Here is a 16673-nt window from a genome sequence, read left to right as displayed (position 1 = left end):
AAGAGATCTGTTGTTTTGTTTTTCAAATGGCATCATCCATCAAAGGAGAAACATTTAAGAGAAGAAAACCACTCTGTGTGTAGGCTTAATTTATTGTTGTTTTAAAGTCTGTTACATTAATGGGGAAACAAGGGGAAAAAACAAAGCATTCAGTTAGTTCAGGATAGCCTGTGCAAAAATCAGTAGGTGAAGTAGACATCCGCTGACCAGGATGTGAACACAGGGATCTCCCTTTGGAGCCCTACTTAGCATGAGCTTGGGAGTTAGAAGTACCCCAGGGCCACCCCCACTGGACCGCAAAGAGGAACTAATACTAGAACAGGGTAACAGAGTGCAAGAGAAACCAGAACCCCTTGTATGAAGGGGCAGGGTAAAACACTGAAAATACAGCCATCTCCCACTGCCCCCACCCTGGAGCCCTTGGGCAAAGTGGTTTCCAATTATTTTCATTTTCACTCCACCAGCAGACCCTTCCAATGACTAGTAGAACGGAAGCTCCTTGAGGGAAGGGACTCATTCACTTTTCATGTTGTACCCCAAGTGTCTGGCACTTGATAGATACTTAACATTGGCAGAGTTGCACAGAATTTCTCCATCTTGCTTGGCACAGAGGTGACCTGGGGCTCTGACATGGAGCTCAGGTCAAGAACTGACCTATTGACAGAATCTGTCTCTGTCACCTAAGGACCAGCTGACTGGCCACAGCAACCCAGGGAAGAATTGTGGTTGTTGGTTTTTTTTTTTTAATTTAAAAATAAAGATGTATTTTCTGCCTTAACCATGGACCCCTCCTGGTGCCCTCTCCTTGGATGCTCTTCACCTTGGAGAAAGATCTGATGCAATTCTTGCACCCTTGGGTGGTAATGACCTCCTAGAGACCCCTTGTTGGAGATGGGGAGGAAATCTGCACTTAAGGAAAGGCTCTGCCACATGGGAAAGAACGGATGGAGTCCTAACTGGGGGGAAATCTCAGGTTGTGGAAAAACCTTTAGGATTAGGAGGGGGCAAATTTGAGAGGGCAGGGGTCATCCCAGTATCCCTTATCTGCCTACATTCTATACCCATGGCCAGCACTGCTCAGCTTCCACAACCAAGCCTTGAGTCACAATCCCATCCCCCCTATCTTTTAGGGAAATCAGGCCTAGGAAAATAGAGACAAGGTCTCAGGCCAATGCCTTCCCAGTTCCTCAACTCTTCACTTTGGGCAGGTCATCGACAACACATGAGTTAGTACAAGAGAGAAGAGAGTGAGTCTACAGCCCATGGCTGAGCCATCAGCATGTCAGGCTATGGACTCAAGTCCTTGAGGACCACCCAAGCTGGCCCAAGCTGACTGCTGACCCACTGGATGTAGGAACCCTGCAAGGGATGAGAAAGGACTGATGGGAAAGCCAACTAGCCACAGAGATTCCGTCTTCGCTCCCCAATCTCTTCGGCCCAGCGCTTTCCCCTCTGGTCTGTTTCTGAAGGAAAGGCTCAGCTCTCCTCCGTTATTTGGGACTAAGAGCATGTTGGGGCATGGCTAAGTGGGCCGATACTCAGGAGCCGGCGTGACTGGAAAGAAAGGCAGAAAATATTGTCCCAAAGGCATTTTTAGAAAGTTCCATTTGCTATATTTCAAGTATAATAAGTCCCTCGGCCAGCAGAAAGGGGCCATCTTGGTCCGTAGACTGGGAGCTGTCCTACCCACCCACAGGCCCTCCTGCAGAGCCAAGGACCCGGATATCTCCCCTTTGGCCAGGCCTCTCTCTGGACCCTCCACAGGGCATACTCCTTCCCATTGTCCCTTCTGCTTTCCACATGCCAAAACCTTAGCCATTCTACAAGGCCACACCTTCTCCACAAAGCCTGTACTCCCCGACTTCTCCAGCCCTCGGGGACACCCTTATTCCCTCTCCTCTGACTATCTATGGGGTCCCAATTCCAAACTCAGGCTTGTGCTATCTGCTGCTGTTATCTCCAGTACTTACCAGGGTGCATGCGGACGGTCTGGCAGCGCCGAGACCCAGCGTGGCTCTGGTAGATGGGCGTCACACACACATGGTTGGTGGTGCCAGCAGCCAGGCCCGTGAGGACGACGCTGTGGGTCTGTGGTGAGACGCTGAGAAGGGATGGCGGCCCCACCTGCCGCTGACACCGTACCTGGTAGCCCTGGACATCGCCCTCTGCTGAGTCCCACGAGGCTTTCACAGTGCTAGAGCCCAGGCTCTGGAAGTAGAGGTGCCCAATCTTGGAGGCCACTGGCCTCAGGGCAGAGAAGGGGCAGAGGTCAGCGGAGTCCTAAGGGATGGAGAGCCTAGCATAGAAGGGTCAGGGACACCGAGGGGTATCCCATAAATGCAGTTTATGGGATATTTAGAGACCGTCACATCCGACCTCTTCATTTTAAACATCAGAAGACTGAGGCACAGTGAGATTAGGACTGGCCCAGAGTCCTGTATCTATTAAAGTGTCTGAGGCAGGTTTGAAGTGAGGTCTTCCTAGTTCTTACTCTGACCCACTGGGTGATGACACCTTTTCATTAAGCTCTCATGTATAAAATACTGCATTGGAAGGACAAAGCTTAGAGAGGATGGGCTGAAACATGGCCCCAAAAGATCCCATTCCCACCCCCAACAATCATCCCCAACTTCCTAAGACAGGCAGTTCCCTTGAGCCGGAAGGGACCTGAGAGGGCATCAGACCCAACCCTTATCAATATAAGGTATCCACTCTACATGTACAAGTTCTACTCAAATACCTCTAATGACAGGGAGCTCACTACCTCCTGATACAATTCTTTCTAACGTCTCTAACCCGACTCCCAGACTGGATCACACAAATGACCCACAGCCACACTTGGGCTAACTAAGATCAGTGGGAGAAGGTGAATGGGGATAGGAGGAGCCCTGAGACTAGGACTTTCTACCAAGGAAATTTCAGGAAAGGGCAGCAGGAGGGGAGAATCAAAGGATGACCTTCATCACCTCCTAAAACCAAGGGCTAGAAAGGGATATCAGAAACAAGGAATGTTTCCCAGGGAAATCATCCTGAGCACTTTACCTGCCTGCCTGGGGTTGGTGAACAATACGGTGGCTGAAGGGACTCTGTAGGGGGAGTTCACCTTGTTCTCTGCCTTTCCTGCTCTCTGATCTCCTCTTTTTCTTTGCTTTTTTATAAATAATATTTTATTTTTTCCCAGTCACACGTGAAGATAATTTTTAACTTTCATTTAAGAAAAATTTTGAGTTCCAAATTTTTTCCCTCCCTCCCCTCCCCTCCTTCCCTGAGATGGTAAGCAATTTAATATGTGATCTCCTCTTTTTTCAGAGGGGCTGGCCTCATGTCACAGAATCTTAATATTCTAAGAATTTCCCCTCTCGGCTCAGGGAATTGATGAATTTTCTCTGACTCTCAGAGTTGGGGGGAGGGGCGTTAGGACTGAATAGCTTCTCCTCCCATCCTGTGCAGGAATATGTGTCTGCTCATAGCAACAGTTCATAATAAAAGTATCATAAATAAGTGCAATTATATATAATTATAAAATTATAAGCTATATATTATGTTATATACTATGTTATATAGAAATATATAATTACACACAAAAGAACAATTAATAAAAGTTAGTTAATAAAATAATAAAAGCTCCCCTTCTGGCTCTCTAGACTTCACCCCAGCTTCCTTCTCATTCTGGAACATCCCTCCACTCCTCAAACCCCTGCTCCACTGGTGAATTCCCCCCTGGGCTTCCATTCCGGGGAGAAGCCCCTGCCAGGCCGGCCACCCTTTTCCCACCTGCTAGCTCTGGCCTGGCCTCTTTGCTGCTTTCAGCCTGGGGCTGTCCCTTCCCCTACCCCTTACATTTCTGCTCCCTTTCGTGTTTTTGTCTCCCCCCCATTAGAATGTAAGCTTCCAGAGGACAGGCACTCTCTCTCTTTGCATAGATCTGTATCCCCTGCATTCAACACAGTGCTTGGCACAAAGTATGCCCTTAGTAAATGCTTGTTGCCTTGCCTTTTCCCATTTTGCAGATGGGGAAATTGAGGCCCAGAGAGGTTAAGTGACTTGCCTGGTATTACACACCTAGTGTCTGAGTTTGGATTTGAACCTGGGTCATCCTGACCTTCACGTCCTACCCACAGTACTACGCTGCCTCTCTCCAAAGATGGATTCATAAGCCCAACTCCACCACCACCACCACCACTACGAGTTTTATGACTTTGAACAAGTCACTTCCATCGGAGCCTCAGTTTCCTCCCCCTGACATTTTATGAGCTATGCTTCTGAGGGTCAGTCAGGACTCAGACTCACGTCTCCCGCCCCCTGACCTGTTCTCTCTACTATTCCATGCTGTCTCTGGCATAGAAGAATAGCTACTGCTTCTCCTTGGTTTTTTTCTTTTTAACCCAGACTTGTGATTTCATCCCTGCTGGAACCAGTGAGGAATCAGAGAATGGGGGCCCTGAGAGGTCAAGTGAATAGTCCAACCTCACACAGCCAGGGTGGGACAGGGGCGGGATTTGAATCTATGTATTTGAATCCTCCCACCCCCAAAGTCAGCCTTTTCTCCCTTGTCACCTTAAGGAGCCACTGAATGAATAGTTGTTTGTGGAATCAAACGGAGCTCCTCCCTGCGAGGGCCAGCTGGGGACGGCCCTGCCGTGTGGCTCTGCTCCCAGCCCCTGGACACCTGTCCACCTGGGCCTCCGGGATGACCCTGACCCATCCTCTGCTGGTCCCTCCTCACCTTCTTGTGTACAAGCTTTCGCCGACAAGGCTTTCTCTCGGCCAGACCGATAGATGGCAGCCACGGTGACCAGGTAGGTGGTGTTGGGAGACAGATTTTCCAGCGTGGTGCTGTTCTTGGTGGCAGGCACCTGGAGGAGCTGGGCCTCACCCCCAGGCAGGGGTCCGTACAGGACCTCGTACCGGAGCACGCCCACAGGTGTCGGGGCCCAGCTCACGTGAAAGCTGTGAGGCTTTGAGTGCGAGATGAGGATCCAGGCTGGGCTGACCTCTTCTGGAGGGCACAAGGGGTCTGTGTATGTGGGGAAGCCTGAAGCCTCAGACCCTCCCCTTCCCAACCTGGGATTCCCTTCCAGCCCTCCCTTCATTCTATCTGAGGGAAGAATTCCTTTTCCTGACCCCTAATTCTGGGGGTCTCCACACTCCCCCTCTCTCTATTCTTCCTTGGGTAGGGCTGTTCTCTCTGCCTTACCAGACCCTTTCTCCTTCCTACATCCTCTGGGACATGGGACATCCACTTCTATGACCCCCAGCTCTTCTTCTTCTTCTTCCTCCCTTCATTATCCCCAGGATTCTCACCTTCCAGAGTGGTGACTTGGGTGGTCTGTGGGGCCAGGTACTGCAGGTTGGACTCAGGCACCAAGACCACCTTGTACGTGGTACTGGGTTCTAGGCCATCCCAGAACCAGCCGGTCTCGTTCCCAAGCAAGTGACGGCTCTGCTTGGCGCCAGGGTCGGCACTGGGTGCCACCTCCAACAGGTAGTAGCCCGAGTCACCGGACAGCAGGGGCGGCCATGCCAGGCGGAAGCTATGGGATGTGACCTCAGTGGCGTGAAGCTCCTGGGGCCGCATTGCCTCTGGCCATAGCAAGAGAGGAGAGAGAAAAAGAGAGAGAAGAGAGAAATGGAGAGTAGGGCAACATTGCCTCCAGGAAGCCTTCACCCATGGGCCAGGTCTCTTTGTCTGACTCTGGCCACTCCCTTCTTCCTAAGCCCCTCCTACTCCCCAAACCCCTTCGTTTCCTGTGCTCTAGCCCCCAGATTCTTCTCTCTTCCCCTCTCGCCCCCACAGGGGGCTCAGTAACTAAAGACTTCATCCTTTCCATCTGCCATCCCTTGACGAGCCTGGCGGGGAGGGCCAACAAGTTGGATTTGGCTCGTCCAGATTTACACCAGCAGCTACAGAAAGAGCTAATATCGTTTGCAAAACCCACGAGCTTTTGTGCAGGCAGCTTTACCTTGCCCTTCCCTCTGTCCAGTTCACTCAATAGGGGCTTAGAGATCCCTCTTCCCACTAAGGCCCCTGCCCTGGGGTCCAAGTGCATATGACTCTGGAGCCAAATTCTCCTCTTCCTGAGGGCTATTTCTTCACCTGTACAATGGAGATCGTGATAAGGATGCTGCCATAGCCAGCTCCCACCTTACCCCTCCAAACCTGGAGCTGGCAGGGAGCCTGGTTCAATCTCTCCATTTTACAGAGGAGGAAACTGACCCCTAAGAGCTTACCTGCCAGGCCCAAGCGTCAGAGATGGGACTTGAACCCAGGTCCCGTGACTTTGGAGCCTGTGCTCCTTCCGCTGCACCATGATGCCTCCCCAGGGAGCTGAGCTAGACTGGACCTATGACTCACCCCAGCTCCAGCCTGGCAACAGTCCTGCTGCTTGGTCTGGCTGGGGCCCAAGAATCTCTGGCTGGGGCCCTTGGTGGGCAGAAGATCCAGGCAGGACTTGGTAGCCTGGAGCTGGGACATATTCCTCCTCCCTCGCCTAGGGAATGAGAGACTCAGGTTCCCAGCTCCCTCGGCCCCGGCCGGATGCCTGGTGGAGGGCCTTGGGTTTTACCATGGAGGCAGTGGGGAGCTATGGAAGGTCTGGGGGCAGAGGGCTGTTTGGTACATTAAGAAAATGAGTCTTACAGGACAGCTTGAAGGGCCAGTTAGAGCTGATGCAATAGTTCAGGGGAGAGGCATTGCATGGGTCAGATGGAGCCTCTGCCACAGCCCCCCCACCCCACCCCAAGGCCCCACCACCCTGCAGATGGAGGCTTTGACCACCGCCTCCTGAAAGAGCAGAAGGAACCCTTGTCCTCAGCCCTGCCATACTGTTTCTTCTGGCCCCGAAGCCTTGGGATCCTCCCTGGGATGGATTCTTAAGGAGCAGCCCTCTCTGGCCTCTCCAGCACATGACCCACCTCCTTTCCCCACCGCTTGGAGGCCAATGATTAACCCAGAGAGGGACACAAGAATCCTCTGGTTTCTGGCATGTTCCTGCAGCCACAGCTGGCCTGGCCTGGGGTTGGGCCAGATGCCGCTGGCTCGAGGAATGCCAGGGCCCCAGCCCACCTGCTGAGCAGCTCCTCTCCCCATCCCCAGCCCCTCCCTCGGGGTGGGGGGGAAGGGGGAGAGGAAGATACAGAAGCCAGCTCCCTAAGTCTTCCCCTCATCACCTCCTCCTGAGCTATTGCATCAGCCCTAACCTCTCCTCCAAACCATCTCACGAGAATAATCTTCCTCTTCTCCAAAGACTCAGAGCAGGGCAAGCCCCTGCCCCTAAACTTTCCATAGCTCCCCACTGCCCACGTAATAAAACCCAAGGTCCTCCACCTGGCATTCAAGGCCCTCCCACTACGTCCCAATGCCTATTCCACCTCCCTACCTTACCCAGAGCCCCTACTGCAAAAAGTCAATTTCAGCCAGGCCGCCTTGTCATGACCCTCCCCAGCCTCTGGCCCTTGCTAGACCTGGGTCTTCTCCTCCCTGCTCTCCTGATCCTTCAAGGTGCAATTCAATGTTGTCCACCTCCTCCATGAAGGCTACCCTGCCTTCCCCTGCCCACGTTTCTCTCCTCTGAGCTCAGAGGTGAATCATTAGTGAGTCTTGTGACTCCAACCAAACTAAACTCCCAAGAGCAGGGTCTGACATGTCTCCTTTCTCCCTCCCCCTGCCCCCACGTCCAGAATAGTCTAGCATTCGGTCTGTTTGCTCATCTGTCAAATAAAGAGGCTGAAGTCAATGGGTGCTGAGGGCCCTTTCATTTCTGGAACAATAAACTTAGGATACTGTAATCCTACAACTTAGGTCCCTTCCGGCTCTAAACCCTTTCCTTCTGCCAGAACCCTTATTCTCAGATGAAATAACCTATATAAAGTGCTTTCAGATCTTCAAGTTAAGCACTACGTAAAAAGAATCATTGTTCTTGAAAATCTCCCTTCGAAGGTACATCTGGTTCCTCCTGAGCTCAACAACCTTCAATGACTCCCTCTTGCCTGCTGAGTAAAGTTCCAAGTCCTGGAGACCCTGCCTAAGTGGTCTCCCCCTTTCTGGTGTTATGTCACATCATTGCCTTCACACACCGCATGCCTCAGCCCAGGTGGCTTAGCTGCCCTCCCCCACCCCCAGATCTGTGCTGCGTTCTTCCGCAGCTGTGTCTGCACACTCTGGTCCCTGAGCTTGGAATGCCATCCCTCTCCCTGTTCCCCTGCTAGATTCCTACCCTTCCTCTAAAGCCCAGCCTGAAGGGTACCTCCCCCAGGAAGCTTTCCCTGATTCCCTGTCATCAACAACCTTTTTCTAAGGGCACCTCATTCAGTGCTCTGTCTAAAGCGCTAACCACAAAAGTCATGTCTGCTACTATTGTCTTTGCTCGTCTGGTAAGCCCCTCAGCCCTGCCTCTGAGGGTAGGGACCATAATCTGATCTAAATGTCCTGCTCTCCTGCAAAAATATAACCTGCCCCCCACACACCCACACCCACCCACCCACACACACACACTCCCCCTCACATATATGCACACACATATGCACACCACGCACACGTGCGTACACATTTGCATTCACACCCATATATACACCCACACAAATGTACACACCCTAACGCTGTGCTCAACACATACTTCAAAGGTTGGTGATTTCACCATTTGGGGCACTCCCACTTACTAGCTGTGTGACCCTGAGCAAGTCACTTAACCCCAATTGCCTAAAAAAAATATTTTTTTAAATATTTAAAGGGGCACTCCCTTTGCCAATCTAGATGACAGAGGACCTACTCCAGGCCACTAGGCAAAAGAGCTTCTAGAATTGCTGTGATCCCCAGATTTATCAATCAGTGACCAACCTCAGCATTTATTACGAGTGCCTACGGCCCTCCAGGCACTATACTGGACACCAGAGATACAAAAGCAAAACTAAAACAGTCCCTGCCCTCAAAGGGCTTGCATTCTGTCAAGGAGCAATTACACTCACACAGGTTAGTATATACAAAATCAATACAAGGTGATAGAGGAGGGGGCACTGCCAGTTGGGTGGGATCAGGAAATATCTCATGGAGGAGAAAGGGTGCATGAACTAAGCTTTGAAGGAAATCAAGGATTCTAAGATGCAGAAGTAAGGAGTGAGTGCATGCCAGGCATGAGGAACAGCCTGGACAAAGGTGTGGAGATGGGAGATGACAGATGGCATGTCATTTTGGGAGAACTATCAAGCTCAGTTTGGTTAAAGAGTAGAGTATATGAAGGGGATTAATGTATAATAAGGCTGGAAAGGTAGGTTGGGGCCAGGTAGTGAAGGGCCTTGAATGCCAAAGAGAAAAGTTTGTTACTTGGTCCTAGAGGAAATAAGGAGCCATGAGAGTTTATTGAGCTGGGGAGGGACATGATTAAGCCTGAGATTTCAGAATGACACTTTGGTGGCTAGGAGGAGAAGGGAGAGGCTTGAGGCAGAGAGATGACCAGGCCGCTACTCTAATAGGTGAAAGGTAGACAAGGGTGAGGATAGCGTTGGGGTGGGGACAGGGGGAGAAGAGGATAGACGAGCAGTTTGCTACGAGGACGCCAGGATCACCACATGCACCGTCCCCCGGGGTGTATGCTTGGCTCCTCCTCAGCATCGAAGGCCCCCCCTTGGCCCCACAGTGAGGCAGGGGAGGGCAGCATGGTAGTGGCTTCCTAATGGGTGACCCTCTCTCACCTCCCCAATCCTTCCTCCGTACATCTGCCAAAGTAACCTTCAGAAAGCCCAGCAGTCATAACATTCCCCTGCTCCCAAACCTTCAGGATACACTCCAAAGGGGAGTTCAATGCCCCCACTATCTGAGTCCAGCCTGCCTTTGCAGACTTACTCCACACCACTCCTTTCCACACATGCGACATTCTGGCTGAACTGGCCTAGTAGTATCCCATCTCCCACCTCCACACCTTTGCCCGGTTATTCCCTAGGCCTGGAATTCACTCTCTTCCTCATCTCTGCTTCTTAGAATTTCATCTTCCCTTAACCTACATTTTACTCGGCACCATTTACTCAAAGCCTGTTGATTCCCCACCCCACTGGGAAGAGTCCAAAGAACAGTATTCTTTTGGACTCTCTGGTCCTCAGTTTCCTCATCTGTAAAATGAAGGAACTGACCCAGAAAACTTCTAAAGTTCTCAATCTGTGATCCTGTAATTGATCTCAAATTACTTTGTATTTATTTAATCATCTGTATACTGATAGTATCCCACTGTGTCCCCAGCAGAAATTAAGCTTCATGAGGGCAAGAATTGTTCATTTTTGTCTTTCTAGCTCTAGCATCTTGAAAATAGTAGGTGGAGGGGCAGCTAGGTGGCATAGTAGATAGAGCACTAGCCCTGAAGTTAGGAGGACCTGAGTTCAAATCCAACCTCAGACCAAACACTTGACACTTACTAGCTGTGTGACCCTGGGCAAGTCACTTAACCCCAATTGCCTAAAATAAAAAAAAGTTAAATAAAATAGTAGGCAGGGTAGCTAGGTGGTAGAGTGCATAGAGCACGGGAAGGACCTGAGTTCAAATCCAGCCTCAGACAACCCTGTTTGCCTCAAAATTAATAGAAATAAAAATTTTAAAAATAAGAAAGTGGTGGGCACTTAAAAATGTTTGTGTGAATAAAGCAAGGATGTTTCCCCAGTCCCTTCAGGAAGTTCTGCCTGAAGTCTAACCTCAGACCCTCACGCTCTCTGCCTATGGCACAGTTCCCTGGGACCAGCAGCCTACCGAGGATGGAGCCCCGCAGCTCAGGGATGATAATTTGCAAGTCATCCACATCCACGAAGCGCAAGTGCTTCTCGGGGGGTTGGGAGGCAGCTGCAGAGAGGTCCAGGAAGTTGCCTCGGCCAGTGCTGATGATGAAGACGGTCACCCCCAGGTCCTTGAGCGCCTGCATGGGGGCCTGCGCATCGTCGCTCGAGCCGCCATCGGTCACCCACACCAGCACCTTGCGCACGCCGGGCCGAGCGCCGGCCTTGGTGGTGAACAGCTGCTCCTTGGCCAGGTCCAGGGCCAGCCCAGTGTTGGTATCCCCCATCAGCTGCTTGGCTGCCCGGATGGCCTCCTGGGCAGCAGCCCCTGAGCGGTGTTGGTCGAAGGAGAACTCGACTGTTGGTTTACTGCCCACATGCACCATGCTGGTCTGCACGGCCCCCGGGCCCAAGGGCAGTGGCTGGACCAGCTGCCCCACAAACTCCTTCACCCGAGAGAATTCGTAGTAGGAGACGCTGGCTGAGCTGTCCAACAAGAAGAGGAGGTCACCATGGGCAGCCGGGCTGTGTGTGGCAGGGCCTGACAGGAAAAGGGGGACAGAGAGGGGGTCAGCAATGGAGCGGCAGCACTAATACTCATGGCTAGCACGTAGACAGCATCTTAGGATTTGCAAAGCTTTACGGACACACGCTATCTTATTAGATTCTCACAACGACCTTGCGAAATGGGGTTAGAGGGGAGGCAAAGAGAGAGGGAGGGAGATAAAGAGGGAGGAGGAGAGGAAGTGAGGGAGGGGAGGGGGGAAGAGACCAGGAAGAAGAGAGAAAGGGGGAGGGAAGAGAGGGAAAGGAGAAAGGAGAGGAAGGGAGACAGAGAAAGGGGGAGGAGGGAAGAGAGAAAGTAGAGGAAGAGAGAAGGAATAGGAGAGGGAGAGGGGAGAGAAGGAGGGAATGGGAAAGAGAGGGGAAAGAGAAGGAGGGAGTGGGGGGAGAGAAGGAATTGGGAGGAAGAGGAAAGGGAACAGGAGAAAGAGGAAATGTGAGGGGGGAACGAAGGGAGAGTGGGAGCAATTGAGAAAGGAAAGAGAAAGGCAATGGAAAAGGAGAAAGAAAGAGAGAGGGGCAGGGGAGAAAAGAAAGAAGGAGTGAGGGGATGGAGAGAGAATGGGGGGGGGAGAGAAAGAAGCTGAAGAGGAAACGGTAAGATAGAGGAGGTGGGAGAAGGGGAAGGTGGAGCCCTCCCAGGTGACAGACAGCCTGCTGAGATCTTTTGAGGGCTACAGGGCCCTGGTGTCCCTGGGTAACTGCATTCTGTTGTCCTATGTATGATTATAAGAAGTCTGCGGGTTGGCCCATGCTAGAAGCTGCCCCAGCCTTAGGGACAGAAAGGTTTGGCTGAGATGACCACGTGTCCTGAGCTGCCTCGAATACTAGTGAGTACCCCATACCCAGCCCCATCTTTCCTTCCCCCCGGGTTCATCCCTTCTTCAAAGCCAGGGACTGTGCCTTGCTTCCCAGCTCAGATGGGCCGCCGTGCTGGGGTTCTTCCTGAGGGGAGGCAGCCACAGGGGCCCCGAGCCCCCACAGGAACCTCGGCTGTGCTCAGCCAGCTCTACACGGCACAAATCTGGGGGGAGCCTGAATAACCTTTTCCTCTGCTTTGCTTCACTAGCCCCAGACCTTCCTTCTTCAAGGCACTGAGGACTTGGAAGCACTTCAAAGAAGACCCTAGCCCCCTCCTCAGCATTCTGCTCCATTCCCTCATGGTGCAGTCCATGGCCAGAGAAGGCTGTGATTTCTAAAGGGGCCCTTCGCTAGGGTTTGGGCAGGACAGGGTCAGCCTTTCACCTCTCCGGTGGGGCATCCCCCTCTCGACTCCTTTTCTTTCCCCTAAGAAAAGCTGCATTGAAGTAAGTGCCGGGCTCCCAGGGCCCAGAGGACAATCACTCTTTCTCCTAAAGCTCTAGCCGAGGCTGAGGTTCGAATGCCAGGCAGGCATCGGCAAGAAGGGAACTCCCCACGGGCCTGATCACAGAGAATCAGCTTGACCCAAGCCAGCTACGCAAAATGGGGGTGGGGGAAGCGTTGAAGGACCTGCCCAAAATGCCTAATATCTGAGGGCTCACTCCCATGGACAGAAGGTCCAGACGGGCTCAGATAACCTTCAGATGTGGTCTCCTGAAACCTCCCAACTCCCATTGCAGTGGTAATGGGATGAGAAACGGGGGAAGGACCCCAAAACTCTGAGAAGAGATATTATTGGCAAATTCTGGAACACCACATTATCCTATTCTTTGATGTCAGTGACTCCCCAAAACTGGGTTTGCTTCCCTCCAAATGAACATTTCAGACGGCTGAAATTCAGGATCCCTGGGTTTTAATTCAGGCTTTGTGATCTCAGCCTGACATCTGCTCCTCACTGGGCTTCAGATTCCCACTGCTCAATGGGGAGATGGGGCAGCTAGGTGGGGAAGTGGTTAGAGCACCAGGCCTAGAGTCAGGAAGACTTAAGTTTAAAACCTGCCCCAAACACTCACTAGCTGTGTGACTCTGGACAAGTTACTTTGCCCTCTTTGTCTCAGTTTCCTCATCTGTGAAAATGAGCTGGAGAAGGAAATGGCAAACCACTCCAGGATCTTGGCCAAGAAAGTCCCAAATGGGGTCACAAAGAGTTGGACGTGGCTAAAATGACGAAACAACAACAAATACGGAGAGCTCTCTGCAATCACAGGCAGCCTAGCAGAGACAATGCAGGCAGAGACAATGATCGAACTGGAATAGGAGGACCTGGGTTCAGATCCCGTCTCTGCTACTTGCTACCTGAATGATCTTTGAGCAAATCATATCTCTCTGGGCCTCAGTTTCCCCAACTGTAAAGTGACAGGATTGTATCACATGACCCAGAAGGTCCTTTCCAGCTCTAAATCAGTTATACACACATCCAGGATCCTTCAAGCAGACCCTGCTACTGGATGTGTGCCCATTCCACAAATGGCACAAGGTAGAATAGTTCTCTTCTAAGACCCCTAGCCTGTTCCCCTTTAGCAGCGCCCCCAGCTCCCCCTCCAGGACCACAAGTCTAGCATAGACACACATGTATTCTTGCTTCGGCCTGGGCCCAGGGGTGCAGGTGGCTCAGGGTGTGGGAGGGGACCGTCCAAACAGCCTTCCCCACAGCCCCTCCCAGGCTCCTTTCTCTGCCCTGAGGGCCTCTCAGCACCAGATTGTGAAAAACCAGACAGTGAAATAGAGAGCTCCGGAGAGAGAAAAAGAAACAGAGAAACAGAGACTCAGAGAGACACTGCCAGAAGATGATGAGACCCAAATTGACAAAGTTAGAGCCTAGACAGGTCAGGAAGGGAGGGATAAGAGCACCGGCGGGAGTTTCCAAGACTCAAGGGAGAGGGAGAAAGCCAGGCGGTTTCTCTGGGAGAGATGACAGGACACCCTCTGTTCGGGTCAGAGGGTGGGTGACCCAGAGCTAGGCTGCGGAACCCCTATTGGTTTGTAATTTCCCGTGACTGTCCCTTCCTGAGCCAGAAGGCAGCAGGGAGAGAGGACCTGGAAGGAAAGTGGGGCCCACAGCTGGCCTGGAATGAAGGAATATTACATCTGGAAACCTCTCTCGGGATGGGAGAGAGTGTCTAACCGTCCAATCCGGAGTCTGAGAGAGGCCATTCTGGTGACGGAGGCCAGGGAGACCCAGGTGAATTGACCCCCGGTTGATATCCCAGCGATACCCAATGCGCCCACAGCCCAACAGATCCAGTCTCAGGGGGCAGGAAGTAGTCCCGCTGTAGTAAGGAGACCGAGGAAGGAGGAGCAGGAGAAGGGGCTTTCCCGCGCCCCGTCCACACCCCCCCAGCTGCCCTCACTCGGAATGGCGCACACCCCGAGCCTCTTCCATCAGGCTGCCCCCACCCCATCCCACCCTACCCCACCACCCCAGTCCCAGGCGCACATAGTCACCTGGCTCAGGTATGCTCTGTCCCAAAGCCAGACGCAGGCAGAGGAGGCCCAGGGCCGCCCAGACAATCATAGCGGCCGCCGCCGCCTGAAGTCTCTACCCCGAATCTCCGCGGGCTCGAGACTTGAGCCGGGGACCAGAGGGGCGGGGGCCGCGCATAGCAGGGCCCCCCAGCCCTTGCCCTGCCCTCCACGCGCTGGCGCTGCTGCTGCCGCTGCCGCTGCTGCTGCTTCTGGGACTGGGTCCTGGGCAGCCGGAGTCCCTGATCCTCTTCCTCCCCCTTCTCCTCTTTGCCTTGCTGCTCTCCTCTCCTCTCCTCTCCCCACTCCCGCCGCCTCCTCGCCTCCTTGGCCCAGTTTCCCAGCTTGGAGGTGGCGGTGGGAGGTGGAGGGGGAAGGGGGCGGGGCAGCAGCCACTTTAGGAGACAAGGCTCACGACCCGCCCCTCCTCTCTCCCTCTCCTGTCCCGCCCGGCCCCGCCCAGCTGTGCTTCCTCTGCCCACGAGCCGACAGACAGACGCACACTGACATATCCACCAGATGCACTCAGCCAAGCGTGCCCATCACCTCTCTCCGAGGTGTGGGTGCGGTTTGGGAGGCACAGCCCCTCCCCCGCCCAAGAGATCTCCTCGTGGATCCCGCCCCCTCCCCACGGGCCCCCTTTGGCTCTGAGAGACTTTGGGCCAGCCAAAAACAGGAGCTTGGAGCGGGAAATACCCTGGAAAGGGCTGGCTGCAGGCTCGGTCATCGGACCACGTGCTCCTTTCCTCCCCCGGGGCTGCTAAAATCCTGGGCCTGGACACTGCGCGTTCTCGCCTGGGCTCCTGCTCCTTCCTTGAAGCTGTGTGGAGAGTGAGGGGCCATTCCGTGGCAGACATCCCATCCATCCATCCATCCATCCATGCATCCATCCATCCATCCATCCATCCATCCATCCATCCTTCCCTCCCCTCCGGGCCCTAGGGAAGCTTCCCTTTGACCCTCTGCTCCAGGGATTCAGAGTTGGAGATTCCCGAGAGAGGAGGAGGGCTGGGAAGGGCAGGGCTCCCGACTGGAAAGACTGATCCCTAGGGGAATTCTCCAAGTCTGGGAGCCCTTACAAGCAAAGGTCTCTGGAGGAGTTGGAGCAGCGTGGGAGTCCGTAGTTGGGGGCTCCCTTACTCTGCTCCCAGGGCTGGAAATAGTTCATTTCATCTTTTAATTTTTTTTACTTTTTTTTTTGTAACATCACCTTCACTTCCCAATATATCCCTTCTCTCTTCCACCACCCAGAGAGTCATCCCTTGTAACAATTAAAAAAGGGGGGGGGGGAGTTCAACATTAGTCAACACATCAACATGGAACTGTGTTCCAGACCCATAGCTCCCCATCTCTGTAAAGAAGGGTGAGAGATGCATTGTTCTAATGGTTCATTTCTATAATAATTTCTATTTCTATGGCATTATAGCCCTTCGAGGTGGGCAGTTGTAAGTATTATTAACCCCATTTTACAGGAGAGGAAGCTGAGGCTCAGATACAGAAAGTGGTTGTCCATGGGGCAGGATTCTAACCCAGATCTCCCTACCTCCAGTCCAACCTGCTTGCCAGGCGCTTCCAGTATCTCTTTTCAGCCTGCCTTCCAACAGCAGCTTTGTGCAGGGGGGCAGCGTGTTTGGGGTTTTTTCTGGGTGTGGGGGACAGGGTTTACCTTTTATTTTGTATCCTCAGCCATGAAGGCCTGGCACATAGTAGGTGCTTAATAAATGTTGATTGATTGATTGAAAGCTTTACTAGCAGAGTATAAGCTCTGGGCAATGCTGCCAAGCCCGAATGACTTTTAGTACAATTCTGTCTACTGGTCATTTCTCTGAGACCTTCCCTTTCAGATGCTGGTGCACCCCTCAAAAAATTTAACTAGTATTTACTTTGTGTGTATGCATGTATATGTATATACATATACACATGTGTATATATGTTTTAAATAAATTTTCTAGAGCAAAATCTCACATTATACA

General features: G+C 52.5%; 1 protein-coding gene across 3 annotated transcripts; it reads right to left on the bottom strand.

Moving 5' to 3' along the window:
• Positions 1–72: 72 nt before the first annotated feature.
• VWA1 (von Willebrand factor A domain containing 1) lies at positions 73–14850 on the bottom strand. 3 transcript variants are annotated; one of them, XM_027855500.1, is made up of 6 exons: positions 14683–14850; positions 10730–11293; positions 5305–5583; positions 4727–5017; positions 1971–2240; positions 73–1554 (listed from the first exon to the last, which is right to left on the bottom strand). In XM_027855500.1, the coding sequence occupies exons 1-6, from the start codon at positions 14750–14752 to the stop codon at positions 1523–1525; spliced, it is 1506 nt and encodes a 501-aa protein (XP_027711301.1). In that variant the 5' UTR covers positions 14753–14850; the 3' UTR covers positions 73–1522. The 3 variants fall into 3 exon arrangements, with proteins under 3 accessions (XP_027711301.1, XP_027711302.1, XP_027711303.1); XM_027855501.1 differs by having other exon boundaries at positions 4727–4999; XM_027855502.1 differs by having other exon boundaries at positions 4727–4996.
• Positions 14851–16673: the final 1823 nt, after the last annotated feature.

This window comes from Vombatus ursinus, unplaced genomic scaffold (assembly GCF_900497805.2).
Source record: "Vombatus ursinus unplaced genomic scaffold, bare-nosed wombat genome assembly UNPS02010822.1, whole genome shotgun sequence".
Lineage (NCBI taxonomy): Eukaryota > Metazoa > Chordata > Mammalia > Diprotodontia > Vombatidae > Vombatus > Vombatus ursinus.
The sequence above is the reverse complement of the archived record's forward strand: the minus strand, read 5'-3'. Positions and strand labels throughout refer to the sequence as shown.

What these genes read in the sequence shown, in the direction of transcription:
- VWA1 (XM_027855500.1), bottom strand. Translation starts at nt 14,752, where the DNA reads ATGATTGTCTGGGCGGCCCTGGGCCTCCTCTGCCTGCGTCTGGCTTTG. An exon ending in ACAGAGCATACCTGAGCCAG is followed by an intron (nt 11,294 to 14,682) that starts GTGACTATGTGC and finishes TTTTCCTGTCAG; the next exon opens with GCCCTGCCACACACAGCCCG. An exon ending in GAAAGCTTGTACACAAGAAG is followed by an intron (nt 2,241 to 4,726) that starts GTGAGGAGGGAC and finishes CCCTGAGGCCAG; the next exon opens with TGGCCTCCAAGATTGGGCAC.